Here is a 24600-nt window from a genome sequence, read left to right as displayed (position 1 = left end):
AATATAAGAGCATGTTCTCCTTTATCTGTCACCTGCTTTTTAGCCTCCAGCAGCCATTACCTTTCCATAGCTACTTTCAGTTGTTACCCGTTTACTGCTTTCTGTGACAGTATCCTGTCCCCTATAGGAATCATCTGCTTCAGTAACTAATACTTATGGACTGTATTTATGCACCACCCTTTTATTACTGCATATCAGCTATCTCTGCTTCTACATTTGCATTTGAACTTACCATTCTCAAGTGACCAGACTAACAGCTGGTCTCTTTATAATTTAGATCATGCTTCATACATACATATTTTCTATCTGCCGAGCATTTTGCAGGATTGCCATTGCTTTTGGAAGCTGTAAAATGCATTGCAATAAAATGTGGATATTACAATTACCCTTTTAAGTGCTCCAAACCTGTTCTATTTGTTAAAAGTGTTTGGCAAGAGATTTATTGGTTCCCCAAGGTGGCAAACCATTAATTAGTGAGAAAGAATATCACTTGTACGGTTGCTACTTTTATACAATATAAAGGGGAACCTTGATCATATCACGTCTATGAAATAGATCGTTTCTTGGCATTTTATTGTATTATGAAGTCCTGAGAACAAATAGAAGATTAATTAACCAGAGTTATAGCTAACTGTGAAGCTGCTAATTTGCAGAAAACACCAGCATTGACATCGGCTAGGATGTTGTAAACATTGCAAGTATATTTGGTTTGGTTTCTCAGACATCTATACAGATTGTATTACACTATTGGGTCCCCATCTCTGCCCACTCCCTTCTCCAACTCAGTATGACCTGCCCCAGGATGAGTGACAGCCAATTATGGGCCAGATTACAAGTAGAGTGCTAATTAAAGATCCTGCTAGAAGTTTGGCTTTTTGAGCTGGTCGGGTTGCGCTAATATTATGAGCTGAAAGTAAACATTTTTCACTCACACACTTACCCTATGAGTGCAAAAAGTTGAAGTTAAAATAAACCCGACGAGCGCAAACACCTGCTATAAAGTCCTTATTGCTTGCATGAAAACGTTAGTGCTCCACTTGTAATCTGTCTCTATGCTGTTATAGCCATAGCTGGCCATTTGGTTCATAAGAATGGAGCCATTTGAATGCAGTTATATTTGCAATTGGAATATGAAGGTATGGCATTTTCTTTCAGCAATTCAGACTATTTCCACTTGCTTAATAAGCAACACTTAATGGTTGGCTAGATAGATTTTAATAAAAATTAATACAAGTTATTATGGGCCATATTAAGAGTGGAACACAAAATTGCGCTCTCACAAGCACGATATTTGTGCTCCACACTTAATACCAGCACACACAATTATGCACTGGTATATATATTTATGTGTTCATATATGTATGGGTTTTGGGGGCAATTGGGGGACATTTATTTAAAGGGACAGTAAATACCATAATGTTTGTTGTTTTAAAAGATAGATAAACTCTTAATTACCTATTTCCCAGTTATAATAATACACATTTTACCTCTGTGATTACCTTGTATCTAAGCCTCTGCAGATTGCCCCCTTATTTCAGTACTTTTGACAGACTTGCATTGTTATTGGACTTGACTGTTCCTTTAACTCTAGCACAAAGAGCTTGCAGTAGTATTAACCAGTGACTTGTAATGGCTGGTTATTAAATGTGCCCCCGTTAAATTAGCACTCCACTTGCAATCTACAGGGAGTGCAGAATTATTAGACAAGTTGTATTTTTGAGGATTAATTTTATTATTGAACAGCCATGTTCTCAATGAACCCAAAAAAGCCATTAATATCAAAGCTGAATAGTTTTGGAAGTAGTTTTTAGTTTGTTTTTAGTTATAGCTATTTTAGGGGGATATCTGTGTGTGCAGGTGACTATTACTGTGCATAATTATTAGGCAACTTAACAAAAAACAAATATATACCCATTTCAATTATTTATTTTTACCAGTGAAACCAATATAACATCTCAACATTCACAAATATACATTTCTGACATTCAAAAACAAAACAAAAAAAAATCAGTGACCAATATAGCCACCTTTCTTTGCAAGGACACTCAAAAGCCTGCCATCCATGGATTCTGTCAGTGTTTTGATCTGTTCACCATCAACATTGCGTGCAGCAGCAACCACAGCCTCCCAGACACTGTTCAGAGAGGTGTACTGTTTTCCCTCCTTGTAAATCTCACATTTGATGATGGACCACAGGTTCTCAATGGGGTTCAGATCAGGTGAACAAGGAGGCCATGTCATTAGATTTTCTTCTTTTATACCCTTTCTTGCCAGCCACGCTGTGGAGTACTTGGACGCGTGTGATGGAGCATTGTCCTGCATGAAAATCATGTTTTTCTTGAAGGATGCAGACTTCTTCCTGTACCACTGCTTGAAGAAGGTGTCTTCCAGAAACTGGCAGTAGGACTGGGAGTTGAGCTTGACTCCATCCTCAACCCGAAAAGGCCCCACAAGCTCATCTTTGATGATACCAGCCCAAACCAGTACTCCACCTCCACCTTGCTGGCATCTGAGTCGGACTGGAGCTCTCTGCCCTTTACCAATCCAGCCACGGGCCCATCCATCTGGCCCATCAAGACTCACTCTCATTTCATCAGTCCATAAAACCTTAGAAAAATCAGTCTTGAGATATTTCTTGGCCCAGTCTTGACGTTTCAGCTTGTTTGTCTTGTTCAGTGGTGGTCGTCTTTCAGCCTTTCTTACCATGGCCATGTCTCTGAGTATTGCACACCTTGTGCTTTTGGGCACTCCAGTGATGTTGCAGCTCAGAAATATGGCCAAACTGGTGGCAAGTGGCATCTTGGCAGCTGCACGCTTGACTTTTCTCAGTTCATGGGCAGTTATTTTGCGCCTTGGTTTTTCCACACGCTTCTTGCGACCCTGTTGACTATTTTGAATGAAACGCTTGATTGTTCGATGATCACGCTTCAGAAGCTTTGCAATTTTAAGAGTGCTGCATCCCTCTGCAAGATATCTCACTATTTTTGACTTTTCTGAGCCTGTCAAGTCCTTCTTTTGACCCATTTTGCCAAAGGAAAGGAAGTTGCCTAATAATTATGCACACCTGATATAGGGTGTTGATGTCATTAGACCACACCCCTTCTCATTACAGAGATGCACATCACCTAATATGCTTAATTGGTAGTAGGCTTTCGAGCCTATACAGCTTGGAGTAAGACAACATGCATAAAGAGGATGATGTGGTCAAAATACTCATTTGCCTAATAATTCTGCACTCCCTGTAGCCCTATATGTCCCAGACATCTACCTATGCTTTTCCTTTTTGCTAAGTCAGCTTACAGATGGTTCTACCACAGAGTCAGATCTTAGCAATATTAATACTATGAAGGTACCCAACATGAAACATTTCCTACATCCAATTAACCTCATGCTGTCATCTTCTAGAGAATTTTAGAAATTAAAAGAAATATTTTTACACAGAACAAAAACACCACAGGTCTTTGCTGGAGGAATTCTATCATATTAGAAAACATATTTATCTGCTGGATACAAAGGAGTAACTAGTGAATTAGAAGATATTAGGATATGGACGTGTTGCATCTGGGATGAATAGAAAGACTTTATAATGCACAAATGCAAGGAAAATATTGTTTTGGAAACAGTAAAGATAATCACCAATATAGGGATTATCTCAGAAATAGATTTATTCTATCAGCCAAAGCCCAAATTATATAGTCAGGACAATGAAAAATTCCTCTGCATATGAAAGAGCACTATTTAAACATGTTAATAAAATATTTTTACGTAAAATTTGTATTTATTTTTTATTGTGGCTACCAGGGCAACTAGGCCTAAAATGGACATAAAACCCCTTTGTTTCTGCCGTAATTCAGAAAGAGCATGCACTTATAAACAACTTTCCAATTTACTTTTATTGTCAAATTTGCTTCATTCTCTAGGTATCCTTTGTTGAAGGAGCAGCAATGCACTACTGGAAGCGAGTCTAATACATCGGATGAACCAATAACAAAAGGCATATATGTGTAGTCTAGTCACCAATAAGCAGCTAGCTCCTAGTAATGCATTTCTGCTTGTGAGCCTATCTAGGTATGCTTTTTAACAAAGGATACTAAGGCCTAGATTTGGAGTTCGGCGGTAAAAGGGCTGTTAACGCTCCGCGGGCTTTTTTCTGGCCGCACCATAAATTTAACTCTGGTATCGAGAGTTAAAACAAATGCTGCGTTAGGCTCCAAAAAAGGAGCGTAGAGCATTTTTACCGCAAATGCAACTCTCGATACCAGAGTTGCTTACGGACGCGGCCGGCTTTAAAAACGTGCTCGTGCACGATTCCCCCATAGGAAACAATGGGGCTGTTTGAGCTGAAAAAAAACCTAACACCTGCAAAAAAGCAGCGTTCAGCTCCTAACGCAGCCCCATTGTTTCCTATGGGGAAACACTTCCTACGTCTGCACCTAACACTCTAACATGTACCCCGAGTCTAAACACCCCTAACCTTACACTTATTAACCCCTATTCTGCCGCCCCCGCTATCGCTGACTCCTGTATATTATTTTTAACCCCTAATCTGCCGCTCCGTAAACCGCCGCAACCTACGTTATCCCTATGTACCCCTAATCTGCTGCCCTAACATCGCCGACCCCTATGTTATATTTATTAACCCCTAATCTGCCCCCCACAACGTCGCCGACACCTACCTACACTTATTAACCCCTAATCTGCCGAGCGGACCTGAGCGCTACTATAATAAAGTTATTAACCCCTAATCCGCCTCACTAACCCTATCATAAATAGTATTAACCCCTAATCTGCCCTCCCTAACATCGCCGACACCTACCTTCAATTATTAACCCCTAAACTTCCGATCGGAGCTCACCGCTATTCTAATAAATGTATTAACCCCTAAAGCTAAGTCTAACCCTAACACTAACACCCCCCTAAGTTAAATATAAGTTTTATCTAACGAAATTAATTAACTCTTATTAAATAACTTATTCCTATTTAAAGCTAAATACTTACCTGTAAAATAAATCCTAATATAGCTACAATATAAATTATAATTATATTATAGCTATTTTAGGATTAATATTTATTTTACAGGCAACTTTGTAATTATTTTAACCAGGTACAATAGCTATTAAATAGTTAAGAACTATTTAATAGTTACCTAGTTAAAATAATAACAAATTTACCTGTAAAATAAATCCTAACCTAAGATATAATTAAACCTAACACTACCCTATCAATAAAATAATTAAATAAACTACCTACAATTACCTACAATTAACCTAACACTACACTATCAATAAATTAATTAAACACAATTCCTACAAATAAATACAATTAAATAAACTAGCTAAAGTACAAAAAATAAAAAAGAACTAAGTTACAGAAAATAAAAAAATATTTACAAACATAATAAAAATATTACAACAATTTTAAACTAATTACACCTACTCTAAGCCCCCTAATAAAATAACAAAGCCCCCCAAAATAAAAAATTCCCTACCCTATTCTAAATTAAAAAAAGTTACAAGCTCTTTTACCTTACCAGCCCTGAACAGGGCCCTTTGCGGGGCATGCCCCAAGAATTTCAGCTCTTTTGCCTGTAAAAAAAAACATACAATACCCCCCCCCCAACATTACAACCCACCACCCACATACCCCTAATCTAACCCAAACCCCCCTTAAATAAACCTAACACTAATCCCCTGAAGACCTTCCTACCTTGTCTTCACCATCCAGGTATCACCGATCCGTCGTGGCTCCAAGATCTTCATCCAACCCAAGTGGGGGTTGGCGATCCATAATCCGGTGCTCCAAAGTCTTCCTCCTATCCGGCAAGAAGAGGACATCCGGACCGGCAAACATCTTCTCCAAGCGGCATCTTCGATCTTCTTCCATCCGGTGCGGAGCGGGTCCATCTTGAAGCAGGCGACGCGGATCCATCCTCTTCTTCCGATGTCTCCCGACTAATGACGGTTCCTTTAAGGGACGTCATCCAAGATGGCGTCCCTCGAATTCCGATTGGCTGATAGGATTCTATCAGCCAATCGGAATTAAGGTAGGAATTTTCTGATTGGCTGATGGAATCAGCCAATCAGAATCTAGTTCAATCCGATTGGCCGATCAAATCAGCCAATCAGATTGAGCTCGCATTCTATTGGCTGATCGGAACAGCCAATAGAATGCGAGCTCAATCTGATTGGCTGATTGGATCAGCCAATCGGATTGAACTTGATTCTGATTGGCTGATTCCATCAGCCAATCAGAAAATTCCTACCTTAATTCCGATTGGCTGATAGAATCCTATCAGCCAATCGGAATTCGAGGGACGCCATCTTGGATGACGTCCCTTAAAGGAACCGTCATTAGTCGGGAGACATCGGAAGAAGAGGATGGATCCGCGTCGCCTGCTTCAAGATGGACCCGCTCCGCACCGGATGGAAGAAGATCGAAGATGCCGCTTGGAGAAGATGTTTGCCGGTCCGGATGTCCTCTTCTTGCCGGATAGGAGGAAGACTTTGGAGCACCGGATTATGGATCACCAACCCCCGCTTGGGTTGGATGAAGATCTTGGAGCCAGGACGGATCGGTGATACCTGGATGGTGAAGACAAGGTAGGAAGATCTTCAGGGGATTAGTGTTAGGTTTATTTAAGGGGGGTTTGGGTTAGATTAGGGGTATGTGGGTGGTGGGTTGTAATGTTGGGAGGGGGTATTGTATGTTTTTTTTTACAGGCAAAAGAGCTGAAATTCTTGGGGCATGCCCCGCAAAGGGCCCTGTTCAGGGCTGGTAAGGTAAAAGAGCTTGTAACTTTTTTAATTTAGAATAGGGTAGGGAATTTTTTATTTTGGGGGGCTTTGTTATTTTATTAGGGGCTTAGAGTAGGTGTAATTAGTTTAAAATTGTTGTAATATTTTTATTATGTTTGTAAATATTTTTTTATTTTCTGTAACTTAGTTCTTTTTTATTTTTTGTACTTTAGCTAGTTTATTTAATTGTATTTATTTGTAGGAATTGTGTTTAATTAATTTATTGATAGTGTAGTGTTAGGTTAATTGTAGGTAATTGTAGGTAGTTTATTTAATTATTTTATTGATAGGGTAGTGTTAGGTTTAATTATATCTTAGGTTAGGATTTATTTTACAGGTAAATTTGTTATTATTTTAACTAGGTAACTATTAAATAGTTCTTAACTATTTAATAGCTATTGTACCTGGTTAAAATAATTACAATGTTGCCTGTAAAATAAATATTAATCCTAAAATAGCTATAATATAATAATAATTTATATTGTAGCTATATTAGGATTTATTTTACAGGTAAGTATTTAGCTTTAAATAGGAATAAGTTATTTAATAAGAGTTAATTAATTTCGTTAGATAAAACTTATATTTAACTTAGGGGGGTGTTAGTGTTAGGGTTAGACTTAGCTTTAGGGATTAATACATTTATTAGAATAGCGGTGAGCTCCGATCGGAAGTTTAGGGGTTAATAATTGAAGGTAGGTGTCGGCGATGTTAGGGAGGGCAGATTAGGGGTTAATACTATTTATGATAGGGTTAGTGAGGCGGATTAGGGGTTAATAACTTTATTATAGTAGCGCTCAGGTCCGCTCGGCAGATTAGGGGTTAATAAGTGTAGGTAGGTGTCGGCGACGTTGAGGGGGGCAGATTAGGGGTTAATAAATATAATATAGGGGTCGGCGATGTTAGGGGTATCAGATTAGGGGTACATAGGGATAACGTAGGTGGCGGCGATTTGCGGTCGGAAGATTAGGGGTTAATTATTTTAAGTAGCTTGCGGCGACGTTGTGTGGGGCAAGTTAGGGGTTAATAAATATAATATAGGGGTCGGCGGGGTTAGGGGCAGCAGATTAGGGGTACATAAGGATAACGTAGGTGGCGGTCGGCAGATTAGGGGTTAAAAATTTTAATCGAGTGGCGGCGATGTGGGGGGACCTCGGTTTAGGGGTACATAGGTAGTTTATGGGTGTTAGTGTACTTTAGGGTACAGTAGTTAAGAGCTTTATAAACCGGCGTTAGCCAGAAAGCTCTTAACTCCTGCTATTTTCAGGCGGCTGGAATTTTGTCGTTAGAGCTCTAACGCTCACTGCAGAAACGACTCTAAATACCGGCGTTAGGAAGATCCCATTGAAAAGATAGGCTACGCAAATGGCGTAGGGGGATCTGCGGTATGGAAAAGTCGCGGCTGAAAAGTGAGCGTTAGACCCTTTCCTGACTGACTCCAAATACCAGCGGGCGGCCAAAACCAGCGTTAGGAGCCTCTAACGCTGGTTTTGACGGCTACCGCCGAACTCTAAATCTAGGCCTATGAAAACAAAGCAAATTAGATAACATAAGTAAAATTCAAAGTTGTTTAAAATTGCAAGGTCTAGCTGTATCATGGAAGTATAATTTAAGGACTTATAAATCACTGGCTAATAAGTAGCTGTCCCACTGCTTGGAAGGCAGTGACATGCCTCACAAATATTAAAAAAAAAAAAAAAAAGTTTTATAAAATGCCCTATTTTAGATGCAACAACAATAAAAAAAAAAAATGTTGTCCCTTTAAGGTAACTTTTTTATGGCACATTCAGCAGAAACAAAAAATAATAAATTCAATGGCAAGTAAAGGGGGTATATTACACAAAACTGTTCTAAATTACAAAGTCTGTTTAAATGTGTTGCCCTACTTGATATTAAGTCATTAATAATTCAGGAACATATTCCACAACAATGGATGGATATGGGTGAGAGGGATAATGAAGGCCGTAGACATTAACTGATGAGGCCCTAGACTTGGAGGGGATCCTAGTTGTTGTTTTTTTTTTGTGTGTGTTTTTTTTGTTTGGTTTCTTTCAAAGGTTGTTCTATATAAATGAAAACTCCAACACTCTGGAGAAGAGGTTCTTTAATTTTATACACACAGAAACTATGTTAAGTTGTTCAAGTAAAGCAATGTTTAGAATAGTATGTTTTGGTTTACATTTTTCTATCAGTACAATGCCTCTGAGGCAGCGGACAGCAATCAACCCGATCCGATATGATCGGATTGATTGACACCCCATGCTGGTAGCCGATTGGCCGCAAATCTGCAGGGGGCGGCATTGCACAAGCCGTTCACCAAGACTGCTTGTGCAATGTTAAATGCTACAGCAAATGATGTCCACACAATTTGGTGTCAGTTTATGGTTATTTTTCTTATGCCATTTAAATGATCATATTTTATGTGTGAATGGTTTGATGTAATTAATATTTTGTTTTATTATGAGAATAAGAATTGATTGTGCTTCTTAAAATGTGAACTATATATGGGTGGGATTCACAATGTGGACAAAAAAAATAAACCCATGCAAAAAAGGTAAAATGTCTTCAGGAAAATAGGAAATGATGTGAACCATGTTTTCTATAGGATTGGAATACAGTTGGTAGAGGGTCTCAAAGCAAAGTAACTAATAAGTTAATATGGTGCAAATGCATTTGAAAACAAAAGGAAAAAAGTGTATTTTTCTGATTCACTGGACTCATTCTGAATTTGAAAACAGCTTATTGCACTTTATAAAACTATGCAAATAAACTGTTGTAAGGATAGAACAATCAGAAAGTAAAACACAAAGTACTGAACAAAACCAGACCTTCTCTCAAAAGCACAGTGATCACGCATTTCAAGTAAACAGAAAGATCAAACTTGCACCTTGTACGTAAACACAAAACCCATGGCGTGGATGTAAATTACAGAATTTAAATCTTGTAAGTACAGTAAATAGCTCAAGTCAAAGAGTTAAGGCACAGAGCCCAGACTTCCAAGTAAAGTAGAACCAATATCTAGCATAAAAAGTACCGAGCTTTTACCATTTAAATAAAATAATATGCTCACATTTTTAAAACTTATACTTTGTAAAGTGCCAACAAAACAACTCACAAAGATTAGTATTACAGACAACTAGACTAATATGAACAGAATAAATAGATCATACAACTTGCTGTGACTAGAGTATACAGGCCAGGATCTGATCAGCAGAATCCAGATTCCAGGGGCACATGGCGTACAGAATAGGGTTATTAAATCACAGTGTCAACAATGAATAGCGCATAGGGTCCAGGATTGGCAGAGTACAGAACCTTTGATTAAGGACCAGTAAATACAATAGATTTTCATAATCAACAAATGCATGATAAAAAGACAATGCAATAGCACCTAGGGGACGATTTATGAAGCAGCGGATGCTGCTATCTACCCCCGCACTTTCCAGATTGCTGAAAATGTCATAAGACCACTGCTCCTTAGCTCGTCCGCTACCTCTGAATTTTCTTGTGAACTGCTGGTGCAATACGGCCCCCTGCAGATTTGCGTCCAATCGGCCGCTAGCAGGGGGTGTCAATCAACCCGATCATATTCGATTGGTTTGATTTCTGTCCGCCGCCTCAGAGCAGGCAGACAGGTTATGGAGCAGTGGTCTTTATAGCTTGAAAAATTGACCCCCTAGTCTGAACTTCAAATAAGTAGTAGATTTTTTTCTGACACATTTCAGTTATGTAGATTTCCTCTCACCCTGCATCATGTGACAGCCATCAGCCAATCTCAATCGAAAATATTTTTATTTTGTGAATTCTTGCAAATGTAAGTAGGAGCTGGTGACTCAAAAAGTGTAAACATAAAAAGACTGTGCACAGTTTGTAAATGGAAGTAAATTGGAAAGTTGTTTAAAATTGCCTGCTCTTGAGAGGTTTCCGGAGGAGGAGCTTAACGCAGGTGCTAAGCGTTTGGTACTCCAGTCCTACTGCTGTTGGCGGAGCTCTCCCGTGCCAAGCCTAGATGCTGGGCTAGCTAATCAGACAGCTTTTTACACCGCTACCGGAGCCTTGGTAGTGGAACAAACAACCCACTACGCTGACATACTTTCAGCTTGTAAAGACTTGCTACTTATACTTTCTTCATATTCGCTACTGTAAGACAGCCCTCAAAAAAAAAACCCTGCATTTATCTCTCCCTCCTCTCCCACCGATGCTGCGTGAGAGGAGGTGAGTCTTATGCACAACATCTACTCGTGATGGGCTTATATTACACCATACCTATCTGAAAAGGATCAAACAGCGAGCCGAGATAGATATCTGCCGCTACCCTCTCCCTTCTTTTTTCTCTTAGAAGATCCCTTGTAATTGACTCCTCACCTCTCCTTGCCCCCTGCCCTCAGACCGGACCACATACCGCCAAGGCTAGAAGGGATTACCTCCTCTTTTGCAGGACTAAATCTTGTGGCATCGCCTGAGGATTTTTGGGGGTTTCTCCTTTTACCCCTCTTTCGCCGCTGGTATTGTGCGGAAAGAGGAGAGCAGTGCAGCTTATCCTTATCCCCAGTTTCACCCGCGATGGACTCTCCCCCTCTCCCACTGGTGCTGTGTGAGAGGGGATGTGCACTGCCTAGGATTCAGTAAGGCTGCGGTGGGACATAACACAAGCGCTACTGACGCGCTGAGACGGAGCTGATGAATGGGGAAGCAGTTGATTAAAAGCCCCAAGTGAACATTTTCGGAAACAAACACAGGGCTGACATACTGCTGAAAGCTGTACCTAAATAGATAGTGGATTTCAAGAAGGCCCGAAGCCTTGAACTTACAGCTTGGTCTGCGAAGGTTATCATCCGAGGTCGGAGAGCTCCTAGGAGGGAGACGCAGTGGCCCTTTCCTGTTGTGACGCGCGTCACTTGGAGTGGAGCGGGCGGAGTCGACTCGGTGCCGCTGCTTGAGGTATTACCCGGCTTGTCTTTCTGCTCTGATCACCCGGAGCCATATTTGGTTTTCCCCTCCTCCTCTCCCACCGGTGCTGCGTGAGAGGAGGTTAGGGGTTTGTTTTCTCCATCAGAGCGTATCGGAGTGATCACCGCCCCAGGCTGGGTTCCTCTCTATATTCTTCCCTCTGAGGAGGGAGAAAGCTCCTTGTTTAGTTCCAAGTGCCTGGTCCGCTTGCTACTGGGAGCTGATTCAACAAAGCAAAGTACCGGTGCAGTCTCCTATGCATACAGACTCTGAGGGATAAAGCTGCAGGGGAAGGTTGCTTCTTCCCCCCTGAACAGAACTAGACCTGCTGGAAGGTACTGTAGCCAACTTTGCAAATATATCTAGTTAGGGACTTTATCATAGAAAAGTTGCAAGGTGGCTCTATATAAGACATTCTCTGAAGCAAAGGATGTTTGGCCCCGCTACAATATAAATACCTCAAACAAGAAGTGAATGATTCTTTGATAATGCAACACTTTGTTTTTTTGTTTTTTTTTAACTTTACTCAGATACAATTTACTAGTTAGTAATGAATAGATTCTAGCCTAAACATTGCAATGTATATAATGGAATCTGCTTTGTCTTTTGTTGTTTCTTTGATGTTTTTTTTCTTATTGGAGGCAGGCATAGCCTAGTATCAGTCTTATATAAACTGACATTTACAAAGAGATAAAAACCTGTCTTATGAGGAATTACAATATATCGAAACAAAATGCATATGGGGGGGTGTTACACAACTTTTAGAGGTTAAAATATTACATAACCTAGGAAGGTTACAGAGAAACTGTTGTTTTGTTTAGCTTTGAAACTAATTTTTTGAAAGAGAATTTAGTGCTCTGTATACTCTGTGGGTTTTGATGTAAACTAATTTATATTTTGCTGTTGAAGGGGTTAACAATATCAGCCAAGCATATGCTTATGCTCTGTGTCAACTAAAGTCTGGCACAGCTTGCTGGTAAAGGTGTATTAAATTAGACAAGGGAGGTAATAAGATAAGAAGGGCCTCAGGAGTAAGATATAAAGAGGCAGAGACGTAGTTTTCAAAACCCTGATTTAATGTTTAATTAGGTGAAATAATTTTTGTATCTCCCTTTTCATTTTACTATAATTATATACAGCCATATATCCTAAGGTATATTTTTTCTCTTATATATAACATCAGTGCTGAACTCAAAATTAGATTAAACAGGATATGCTTGCTGATGTTACTAATAATGCCTTCTTGTACTCTAAGTCGCAGATATTGAATTAGGGCGATTTTTCAAAAACCAGATTTATTACCCCTAGGTTTGGTTATTCGACGTGACATAGTCTCGTGACTACATTATTCTCTAGTCCTCGCATCCGTGGTTGGACTTCTTCACTTAAACAAACTAAGTATCACTGGTCTCTTTCCTTTTTTTTTTTTTTTTTCTCTCTCCCTTCCTCACCCTATCGTCACCTACACAACCCTATCCTCACTTGTCTATTTGCGAATGCTTCTTTGCTCTTAATATATAATCACGTATATTTTGGCACTAATTTCACGAATTTTCACTACAATCACTCCTTCTTCGTTCATAATTTTGCATCTACTAGCACATGGATAAATTCCTTCACGTTTCACCCAAGATCCCCTCTCCAGCCATGGCAGCGAGACAGAGAGACAGAAAAATGAAAGGAAACCAAGCGACAGTCACAGATACACAAACAGCTTTATTGAATATGCCAGGGGTCCAAGAACCTATCAATATTCAGAGCCTTGTTGCTAAAATATCTGATGTGCTCTCTCCCAAATTTGAGGCTCTTAGAGCCGAAATTAAACAAGATCTTTGCTCTTTAACGCAGGAAGTCCGTCAATTCTCCAATAGGCTGCAGGAAGCCGAGCAAAGAGTCTCGGATCTAGAAGACCTAACAATAATGCACAGTTCTAATCTTGAGGTTATGAGTACAAACATACAAAAAATACAAAATAAGCTAGAGGACCTAGAAAATCGCGCTAGGAGAAATAATATAAGAATAATAGGTCTTCCAGAAGATCAGCAATATGACAATCTTGTTAACTTTATATCAGAAATGTTGCCTAAAATCTTAAAACTACCACCCACTCTATATCCTATTTCAGTGGAGAGAGCGCACAGGATAGGCTCACTGCGTATAGAGAACAAAGCTAGAACCAAGCCTAGGCCGGTTATAGCCAAACTGCTAAACTTCCAAGACAAGCTTACTTTACTTCAGTATTTTCGTAAGCAACAGCCAGTTAAAGTTGGAGGTACTACAATTCTTATGTTTCAGGACTTCTCCGCTGAAACCGCAGCTAAAAGAAGGGAGCTTGCACCTATTTGTACCAGGCTTATACAAAGAGGATATCAGGCAACTATAATATTCCCTCATAAATTAAAGGTTAAAATTAACGATACTGTACATTTTTTTGAAGAAGCACATCTAGCTGAGAGCTTCTATAAAACACTAGATTCCCCGGCTTGATAATAATTGAGTGTAAGAATCAGGCCCTAGATATGGTTAAAATGTGGGTTTTATTTATTTTTCTTCTTTTTTTTTTTTTTTTTATGTACAGGCTGATGGGTCTTTGTATGGACGTAAACTTAAGTGTTTATCTTCCCCCTGTGCAGAGAGGATCTATATATTTTTTACTTATGTATATATTTTTCCTTATCCCTTTTTTTTTTTTTTTTTTTTTTTTTTTTTTTCTTCTTTCTTTCTTTCTTTCTCTCTCTCCCCTGCTCCTTTTCTCCTGCTCTTCATTTTTTTTTTCCATATAGACGAAATTTTACATATAGATGAATGCACGTAGTAATAAATGTAAAATAGTCTCATGGAATGTGGGTGGCATAACCACTCCTATTAAAAGAAAGGCAATCCTTACTCAGCTCCAAAAAATTCAGACCGATATTGGTTTTATTCAAGAAACCCACTTATCAGTAGAAGAATCTTTAAAACTCAAGGCAGCTTGGGTAAAGGAAATATATTTCGCACCCAGTGTGAAGAGAAAGAGGGGGGTAGCAATATTAATTGGGAAAAAAATCAACACTGAAGTGATACACTTTGAGGCTGACCCAGCGGGGAGATATGTCATGCTAAAGGTGAAGATCTCTCAGAGGATGTATACACTGTGCAATACATATGGCCCTAATGTATTTGACCCAAATTATTGGATCTCTCTACAGTCTAAACTTTTAGCTTACACAGAAGGATGTTTGATTCTCGGAGGAGATTTTAACATGGCTCCACAAAGCCCAATTGATAGGTTAAGGCGAGAAGTTAAACAGCTGAAACAAAAAAAAGATAATCTAGAGTGTAAGATGTTTAAAAGAATCATGCAAAACCTAGCGCTTCGAGATGTTTGGAGATATCAAAATCCCTCTATTCAGAGCTTTACCTGCCTCTCGAAGGCGCACAAAACTCTCTCTAGAATTGACATATTCCTAATTGATGAACGTATGTTAATGAATGGGGTAAAATCAGACATAATGTCAATTCTCCTCTCAGATCACGCACCAATTGTGCTCGAATTCCAGCTTTCACATCCACATCCCGCCGTATCGCGCTTTTTTTTCCCTTACTATTTGAAGTCAGAGATGAAGTTCAAGAATTGGCTTGTAAATAAATACAAGGAATATGTACACTTCAATAAAGAATTTCTAAATCGCCCTGAACTATTTTGGGATACTGCGAAGGCAGTAATGAGAGGGGAGATACTTTCATATAACATTGCTTTACAAAAAAAAATTAAATTCAGAGAAAAGGAGTCATGTCAATGTCTGACTAATACTTATAATCAATATTTGCTTGATAAAACACCATTAAATTGGGCAAAATATGTAAAGGCAAAGAATGAGAGAGATACCTTTGTACTGGCACAGGAAACACAAAGAGAACTAAGAATGGAGGCCAAGTTATATAGATACGGGAATAAATCGGGCAAGATGCTGGCTAAACTAATTAAAAATGAGAAAAAACAATCTGTAATAGATAAACTACATAATAAGGGGCTATTAATCTCTAAACCAGAGGACATCTCAAAAGCATTTTTTGAATATTACCAGGAGTTGTATTCATTTAAAACAAGCGATTCACAGAAATCTTTGGACTTCTGGAGGGATTTGAAACATCCCAAAATAACAATAGAGATGTCCAACAGTTTAAATGTTCCTATCTCTATAGAAGAAATAGAGAAAATAATATCTGAACTTTCTTTGAATAAAGCAGCAGGCCCAGACGGTCTTCCGAATGAATTTTATAAGATTCTGTCCAGCGAAGCTACCCCACATCTTTGTACTCTTTTTAATACTTTTTTTATAAAAGGTAATTGTATCCCTTCTTCATTTTCTAGTTCATATACAACTCTTATACTAAAGGGTGGAAAGGACCCTAACTGTAAAGAATCTTATAGACCAATTGCTCTGCTAAATTCGGATTATAAAATTCTCACGGCGATTTTAGCATCCCGACTTCAAGGGATCCTTTCAGAGATAATTCATACTGATCAATCAGGCTTTATAAATAATCGTAACTCGGCTGCAAAAATCAGAGAAGTACTACAGGTGACGGAATATTATGAGGTTATGTCTAAATCAAATAACGGGGGAGAGGACAAACCTGACCTTGCCATTATTTCTATTGACGCTGAAAAAGCCTTTGATTCTATATTTTATGATCACATTAAAACCTCACTAAGGCATTTCGGTATCAGGGGTAAATTTTTGGAATTTATTGAAAATTTATATAAACAGCCATTTACAAAATTGATAGTGAATAATATTATTTCATCTCCTATCTTTTTAGGCAGAGGGACGAGACAGGGTTGTCCTCTCTCCCAGCTTTTATTTAATATCTCCATTGAGCCTTTGGCAATTAAAATTCGCCATCTTTTAGATGGTATAAAAATTCGCAACACTGAAATAAAAATCGCCCTCTATGCAGATGACCTGCTGCTTTATTTGGCAAATACCAAAGAAAACTTACCAAAACTTTTTCAGATTTTGGAACAATTCGGCTCATTTTCCGGATATAAAGTAAACATGGCTAAGTCAGAGTTACTTTGGTTGAGGAAAAATAGTACTTCCATACTGAAAACCCCCTTTCACCAAGTAATAGACTCTTTTAAACACTTAGGAATTTATATCCCGAAAAGAAGTTCAGACTTATATGCTTTGAATATCCCCCCAGTAATAAAAACGATCAAGGAAAAACTTTTGATCTGGCAAAAACTCCCAATATCACTCTCTGGAAGGATAGCCCTTTTTAAGATGGCCCTTCTTCCAAAATTATTGTACATACTCCAAAATACGCCGATAATTCTTCTAGGAAAGGATATTAGGTCGATAAATACTTCTCTTACTCAATTCATGTGGCAGAATAAAAGGTCAAAAATATCTCGTATGAAACTTTCAGTACCAAGAGAAAGTGGAGGCCTTGCCTTACCTGATATAAGGCTTTATAATTTTTCCTTCTTAGCTCGTAATGTAGTAGATTGGATTTCGTCTAAGAACTATGTATTAAATAATGATCTCGAGTCTAGTGTCTGCTATCCATATTCTTTAGCTGCGCTAACACACTTAGAGCCAAAGGAAATTCCAGCGGAAATTAAAAGATTTAAAACTATTCTTAACCCACTTAAAGCTTGGCATAAAATATCATCCATTCTATTAATTAATAAAAGAGCATCACATTTTTTACCTATAATAGGTAACCCCACTTTTCAAGCAGGCTTGGATTCGCAGGTCTTTAGAAAATGGCATATAGCTGGATTAACAAAGGTATCTCAAATTATAGATATAGAAGGGAAATATATTAAAACATTTCACAACTTAAAAATGAATTTTGATCTGTCCAATAAGGACTTCTTTGCATATTTGCAACTAAGACACTTTGCCCAAGACCTAATCAGGAAATCGGGCTTGGAATGGGGATTAGGTATACTGGAAAATTGGCTGGCTCTAACAAAAATTGGTCATATGTCGATTGCACCGTGTTATTACACTCTGAGTATAAATAAAGGAACGTCGGTGTTGGCAAACCTGGCTGCATTTTGGAATTTATCAATCCCACAAAGTAATATTGAAACAAACACTATTCAATTATCAATTAAGAAAGTTGCTCAAACAACATTGTCTGCAACCTGGAGAGAGGCACATGTCAAACTCCTACACGGGGCATACTTTACCCCTAAGAGAGGGGCTAAGTGTGTCAACAGTGGATTTAATAAATGCCCTAAATGCTCGCTTCAGGCAGCCGATTTAACTCACATGTTCTGGTATTGTCCACGGATTAACAATCTTTGGGCCAAAGTCGAATATTGGCTCAAGAATGTGTTAAAGATAGTGTGTCCTTCATTAACATTGTATCAGATAATATTTTGTCTAAAAAAAGAACATGGTAGACTGGACAACGAAAGAATAGTAACTTCTACTATCCTCGCTACCAGATATTTAATCTGTAAAAAGTGGAAAAAACATGTAACTCCAAGCATCTCTGAGATTAAAAATTGCTTGAAAAAGCAATGCATTTTGGAACAGAGAGATACGGATATAAATAATGATCAGGACATCAAAAGATTTTTCGATAAATGGGCAGTCTTTTTAAGAATATTTTCAGTGGTAGAAATGAATCATATAATCTTTCCTTTTAGGAATACAGAAATTGTTTTGTTAGGGAATTGGTAGATACTGAGAGGGAAGAGAGCAGTGGTAGAAGTGGTTTCTCTTTTTTTTTTTTTTTTTTTTTTTTTTTCTCCGCACAGGGGGGGCATACGGGGGGTGGGTTCAGGGGGGGTATACGGGGGGTGGGTTCAGGGGGGGTAAAAATAAAAACTCCAAGTAATGTCAATGAGTAAGCTGAAAATGTTATATCAATATAATGTTCAGTTGAAATATAAACGTATATACAGTTAAATACAGTATTGAACGAAAAATCTATGTATAATGTTTGGACTATACTACATGTTCAATGTTTTTCTTTGTTCTCGATATTATCTTGGTTAATAAATAAAGGCTTTAAAAAAAAAAAAAATTGCCTGCTCTATCTGAATCATGAAAGTTTAATTTTGACTTGAGTGCCCATTTAGTGCAAGTAAAGTATGTGAGTATGGAGCATAATAACAATGGAGCACAGAATGAAGTGGGGCACAAAGGGCACTTATGTAAAAAGCATCCCAAGGGACTGCCATGGAGCTGAAGCTATTCCCCAGCCTGTGTACGGCCCTGCACTGTGTGTGCATTGCATAAAGGAATTTTTCAATTAATGGAAAGAATTGCTCATCCCCCTCCACAGAGACAGGACGCCTTCTTATACAGATTGTTTGTGATCTAGTGACTCTCTCTATCCTCCATAACTCAGAGGAAACTCATCTGCTGCTGGAATTCTTCCATTTCCCTTCAGCAGTAACATCTTTCATACATTCTGTTTACAGTTTAATTTAAAGGGATGGTCTGTATAATAAAGGAAGATAAAGCATGTACAATGGTCTATATTGTGCAGGGAAATAGTGTGTGAGGTTTAATAATTAATATAAAAATGTTCATATTATGCAATCAAATGAATCTTCAGATCAGAAGAGATAAATATATAGAAATGAAGAGAAATGTAAGCACAAGAGAAAATTCACCAAAATATGGAACTATTATAGAAGGTGGCTGTAAAGATATAAAGAAATGTGCACACTTGACTTGTCACATGTGTCATCAGCATATGCTGTTGGCATTTATCACTGCACAAGCATTTCTGGTGAAATGCTTGTACAATGCCGCCCCCCTGCACATTCAAGGCCAATCATCAATCCCGATCGTATATGATCGGGGTGTTAGCAGTCTGCCTACTCAGAGGTGGCGAACATGTTAAGGAGCAGCGGTCTTAAGCCCGCTGCTTTTTAACTCGTGTTCCCGGTGAACCGAAAAGATTGTGCGGGATAAGCAGCATCCGCTGCTTAATAAATCTGCTCCTTAATATCGTTTGAATAACATGAGCAGAATTTGAGTCCTCTCTGTATACATGATGTGGTTCTGCCTTAGCTAAAGAGCCAACAGATAATAAAGGGACTTTGTATCCTTCTGTTTAACCCCTGATAATAGAACGAGATCATCATATCAGGTCCCATTCAAAACACAGCCAAGAAACAGCAAGAGATCATTTGAAAATACTGAGAGAGCATTAGTGAAAACAAATTTGAAACTTTTCCACTCTGTTATTTTTCTTTCACGATTAACCCCTTAACGACACACGTTGTACAGGGTACGTCATACACAAACTGGTCTTTAAAGACCAGCGACTTACCCTGTACGTCGTTAGGGGTTTAAAGCGGCGGGAAGGGATCATGATCGCTTCCAGCCGCTTTCAAGGTATTGCCGTGATGCTGTTTGTGAGGGGTTAGGGAGGCATCAGGGGGTGAGATGTGTCAGGTGGGAGACTGATCTCTACACTAAAGTGAAAATTAACCCTACAAGCTCCCTAATTAACCCCTTCACTGTTGGGCAATACAAGTGTGGTGCGCAGCGACATTTAACTGCCTTCTAATTATCAAAAAGCAACGCCAAAGCCATATAAGTCTGCTATTTCTGAACAAAGGGGATCCCAGAGAAGTATTTACAACCATTTGTGCCATAATTGCACAAGCTAATTGTAAATAATTTCAGCGAGAAACCTAAAGTTTGTGAAAAGGTTTGTGAAAAAGTTAGCGATTTTTTTTATATGATCGCATTTGGCGGTGAAATGGTGGCATGAAATATACCAAAATGGGCCTAGATCAATACTTTGGGTTGTCTACTTAAAAATAATATATACATGTAAAGGGATATTCAGGGATTCCTGACATAACTATCGCTAATTTTGAAACAAAAAAATGGTTTGGAAATAGCAAAGTGCTACTTGTATGTATTGCCCTATAACTTGCAAAAAAAAAAAGCAAAGCACATGTAAACATTGGGTATTTCTAAACTCAGGACAATATGTAGAAACTATTTAGCATGGTTGTTTTTTGGTGGTTGTAGGTGTGTAAAAAGATTTGGGGGTCAAAGTTAGAAAAAGTGTGTTTTTTTCCATTTTTTCATCATATTTTATATTTTTTTTATAGTAAATTATAAGATATGATGAAAATAATGGTATCTTTAAAAAGTCCATTTAATGGTGAGAAAAACGGTATATAATATGTGTGGGTACAGTAAATGAGTAAGAGGAAAATTATAGCTAAACACAAACACTGCAGAAATGTCAAAATAGCCATTAAGGGAAAGAAATTGAAAAATGGCCTTGTCCTTAAAGAGTTAAGATAGAAAATACATTTTTAAACAACTTTCAATTTTTCTTCTATTATCAATTTTGCTTCATTCTCCAGTAATGCACTACTGTGAGCTAGCTGAACACAACTATGAGCCAAAGACAAGAGTCATATGTGAAGCCAACAGCTGATGAACCTACCCAGGTATGGTATACTTTTCAACCAAGGGATACCAAGAGACAAAAAGCAAATTTGACAATAGAAGTAAATTGGAAAGATGTTTAAAATTGTATGTTCTATCTGAATCATCACTGTGTGCAGAATTCTGTAACACAAGGATAGCCATACCTGTGAAAAATAAAGGAAATTAAAGATTTAAGTCCTCAAATTTATAATTACCCTACCTGCATCGCCATACTTTTGGCGCTGCAGTTTTTTTTAAAATCGCGTAACACGCCTACTCACACCATGTGCTCCCACCCCGGAAAAGCGGTCATCTTTAGTGCATAGTGCTAAATTATGTAACATTCATTCCTAAATTTACAGTCACTTAAAGGGACAGTAAAGCCATAATTAGACATTCATGATTTAGAAAGAACATACAATTTTAAGCAACTTTCCAATTTTCTTCTATTATTTAATTTGCTTCATTCTCCTGTTATCCTTTGATGAAAGGTTTATCTAGGTAAGCTCAGGAGCAGCAAAGAACCTAGGTTCTAGCTGCGAATTGGTGGCTGCATATTTATACTGATTGTCATTGGCTCACTCATGTGGTCAGTTAGAAACCAGTAGTGCATTGATGCTCCTTCAACAAATGATACTAAGAGAATTAAACAAATTTGATAATAGAAGTAAACTGGAAAGTTGTTTAAAATTGTATGTTCTACCTAAATCATGAAAGAACATTTTTGAGTTTAATGTCCCTTTAAGTTCACGGGACAGTTCAATGTTAAATTCTGTTTTTGGGGGCTTATAACTTGAACTAGAAGAACATTTTTTTTATTTGGCAGTTTTTAGGCTCTCTCAGAGATGTCAAGAGGGAATAAAATGTTAATGGTGGATTAGGGGTTAATATACTTTATTAGTTATTACAGTGGGGGTTGGCGGTTGACAGGTAGCTAGATATTGCGCATGCGTAGTTAATATTTTCAGGCAGTTACGGGAGTTACGGTAATCACATTTTAAGGCTTGTTGCCCCTGACTATGTGTGGCGAGGTGAAAATGGAGTAAAATTTCTCCATTTTCGCTGCGTAAGTCCTTGCGCTGAATATGTTATACCGATTTGCGTAGCGCTTTTATGTTGGCTTATGGGAGTAAAAATTGCGGGCGATGGGTGAAATATACGCACCACATTTATATGCGGCGCCGTATATGTGATACCAAAACCACATAAAAAATGGTGTTGCCAGCTTTTGCGGGCAACGCCGCATATGTAATCTTGCCCATAGTATTTAGTTTGGGTTAGTATCTTGTGATATACTGTATGTCCACAAAGAACAATTTTCTGAGCACATAAAATACTTACAAAGGTTGCATTCTCCAGTAGAATGGTTGTGTCATTTGTTTCCACATTTAGTTTGATGACGTAGCCATCTCTGTTCTTATACACAACTTCATGATCTGAAAAGAATAGATCAACAATTAGAAGGAACAACAAAGACTGCAGGTCTTACACATTATTAACCCTGAGGCAAAATTACACATATATATACATTTGTTGAAGCAAAATAACACTCATTCAACTTATTTTGCACTAGGAAAGTGAAAGAATAAAAAATACCTCAGGTTGCTATGTAAAATATATTTTATATGACACCCTTTATCAAATATCATACATATGAAAGATCACTATTTAAATGTGTTTAGTTAAAGCTGTGTAAAGTATTTTTTTAGTATAATAGATAGGAACAGATCCAGAGAGAGGGGAAGAGATAGGTATAGTGTAGTTAGTAGAGATAGTGGGAAGATGGTGTTGTGTTTATAGATGGTGAGGTGATGAGATACATAGTCAATGGAAAGGAAAAGGGTGGTTAGAGTAATCAGTAGGGGTAGTTTTATGCTACCAAGGGGAGAATGAAAAAAAAAGGTAGTTGGGATATCTGGCTCAAAGGAGCCCTAGATAATAATAGAGAGGTGAACCCTGGGTCTATAGAGGGTTGGGGATATAATAAGAACAGCTGAAGGGTGGTGATCATCGTAAGTGGGAAGGCGAAAATGTCCTGGATCTTCATCTCAGAAAGGGAACAGCAAGAAGGATGGTAAACCTAGGAGGAGGAAATGGCTCTTAAACGAGACCTATATTCCAAAGGCTTGGGGTAATCAAGTGCCTAACTTAAAGACTGGTGTCAGAAGCCTGTGACAGAAAATAAGGGAGGAAGTAGCTCTCTTTGGGAAAAAAAATAGTTGCTGGAGGGTATTAAAGGGACAGTCTACTTGAAAAATGTTATTGTTTAAAAAGATAGATAATCCATTTATAACCCATTACCCAGTTCTGCATAACCAACACTGTTATATAAATATACATTTTACCTCTGTGATTACCTTGTATCTAAGCCTCTACAGATTGTCCCCTTATTTACCTCAGTTTTTTTGACAGACTTGCATGTTAGCGAATCACTGCTGACTCATAAATAACTTCACAGGAGGGTGCACAATGTTATCTATATGACACACGTGTACAAGCAGTGTCCAACTGTGAAAAACTGTCAAAATGCAAATGAGATAAGAGGCGGCATTCAAGGGCTTAGGAATCAATATCACTGTCACTAGAAACATTAGAGGAATAGATATGGCTGCATAATCATCAGAAATACAGCAGTATAAGTCCATTTTATGTCTTACTACAGATAAATAACAAATAACAACATTTGCATTATGCTTTATGTGCTTGATTACAACTTAAGTGCTAATTCCTCATGCACTTGCAAACAGACAAATTTGCATGATAAATAACCAGTCATTTCAAGTGGCAGGTGGGGGGTGTTAAAAAAAAATGGACTAAAAAGTGCCTTTACATAGCGGTCTATAGGGACTGTGCGTTCCCAGTATATATATATATATATATATATATATATATATACAGTATATATATATATATATATATATATATGTATATGCTTATATACAAATATATTTATTAACGCATAAATATATATATGTACATAATTATACACATATATATTTGCTGGGCATCGCTGAATGACTTACCCCCTTTGCTGTGCTATTTCTCATGCCGTGGAGCCTATGGAAGCACACTCTCGTGAGTGCAAAGCTTCAGTGCAATGCGAAAGTGAGGTCGCAATCGCATTGCATCTCACATACAATACAACGCACATTTGCGTACCCTGGTATTACTAAGTTGAGCACAAATATTGCTTTTATGGAAGCCATATTTTGTGCTTAACTTGTAATCTACCCCTATATGTATATAAATTATATTTTTATTGAGAGAGACATAGATATATAGGGGTAGATTTAAAAAGCAGTGGATGCTGCTTTCTACACCAATCGTTTCTGTTCGTAAGACCACTGCTCCTTAACTTCTCTGCCACCTTTTAGGTGGCGGACTGAAATCACCCTGATCCAATACGATCGGGATAATTAACACCCCTCTGCTTGTGGCCGTTC

General features: G+C 38.1%; 1 protein-coding gene across 1 annotated transcript in view; it reads right to left on the bottom strand.

The window, feature by feature from the left end:
* Positions 1-24600, bottom strand: part of DPP10 (dipeptidyl peptidase like 10) — a gene marked incomplete at its 5' end in the record, with an annotated part of 707293 nt that overhangs the window by 393795 nt on the left and 288898 nt on the right. Inside the window, one exon of the mRNA XM_053698006.1 lies at positions 22499-22593. Within this exon, the coding sequence (XP_053553981.1) occupies positions 22499-22593 (95 nt within the window). The remainder of the gene's footprint in view (positions 1-22498; positions 22594-24600) is intronic.

Source organism: Bombina bombina, chromosome 1 (assembly GCF_027579735.1).
Source record: "Bombina bombina isolate aBomBom1 chromosome 1, aBomBom1.pri, whole genome shotgun sequence".
NCBI lineage: Eukaryota > Metazoa > Chordata > Amphibia > Anura > Bombinatoridae > Bombina > Bombina bombina.
This window is presented reverse-complemented; position numbering and strand designations above follow the sequence as displayed.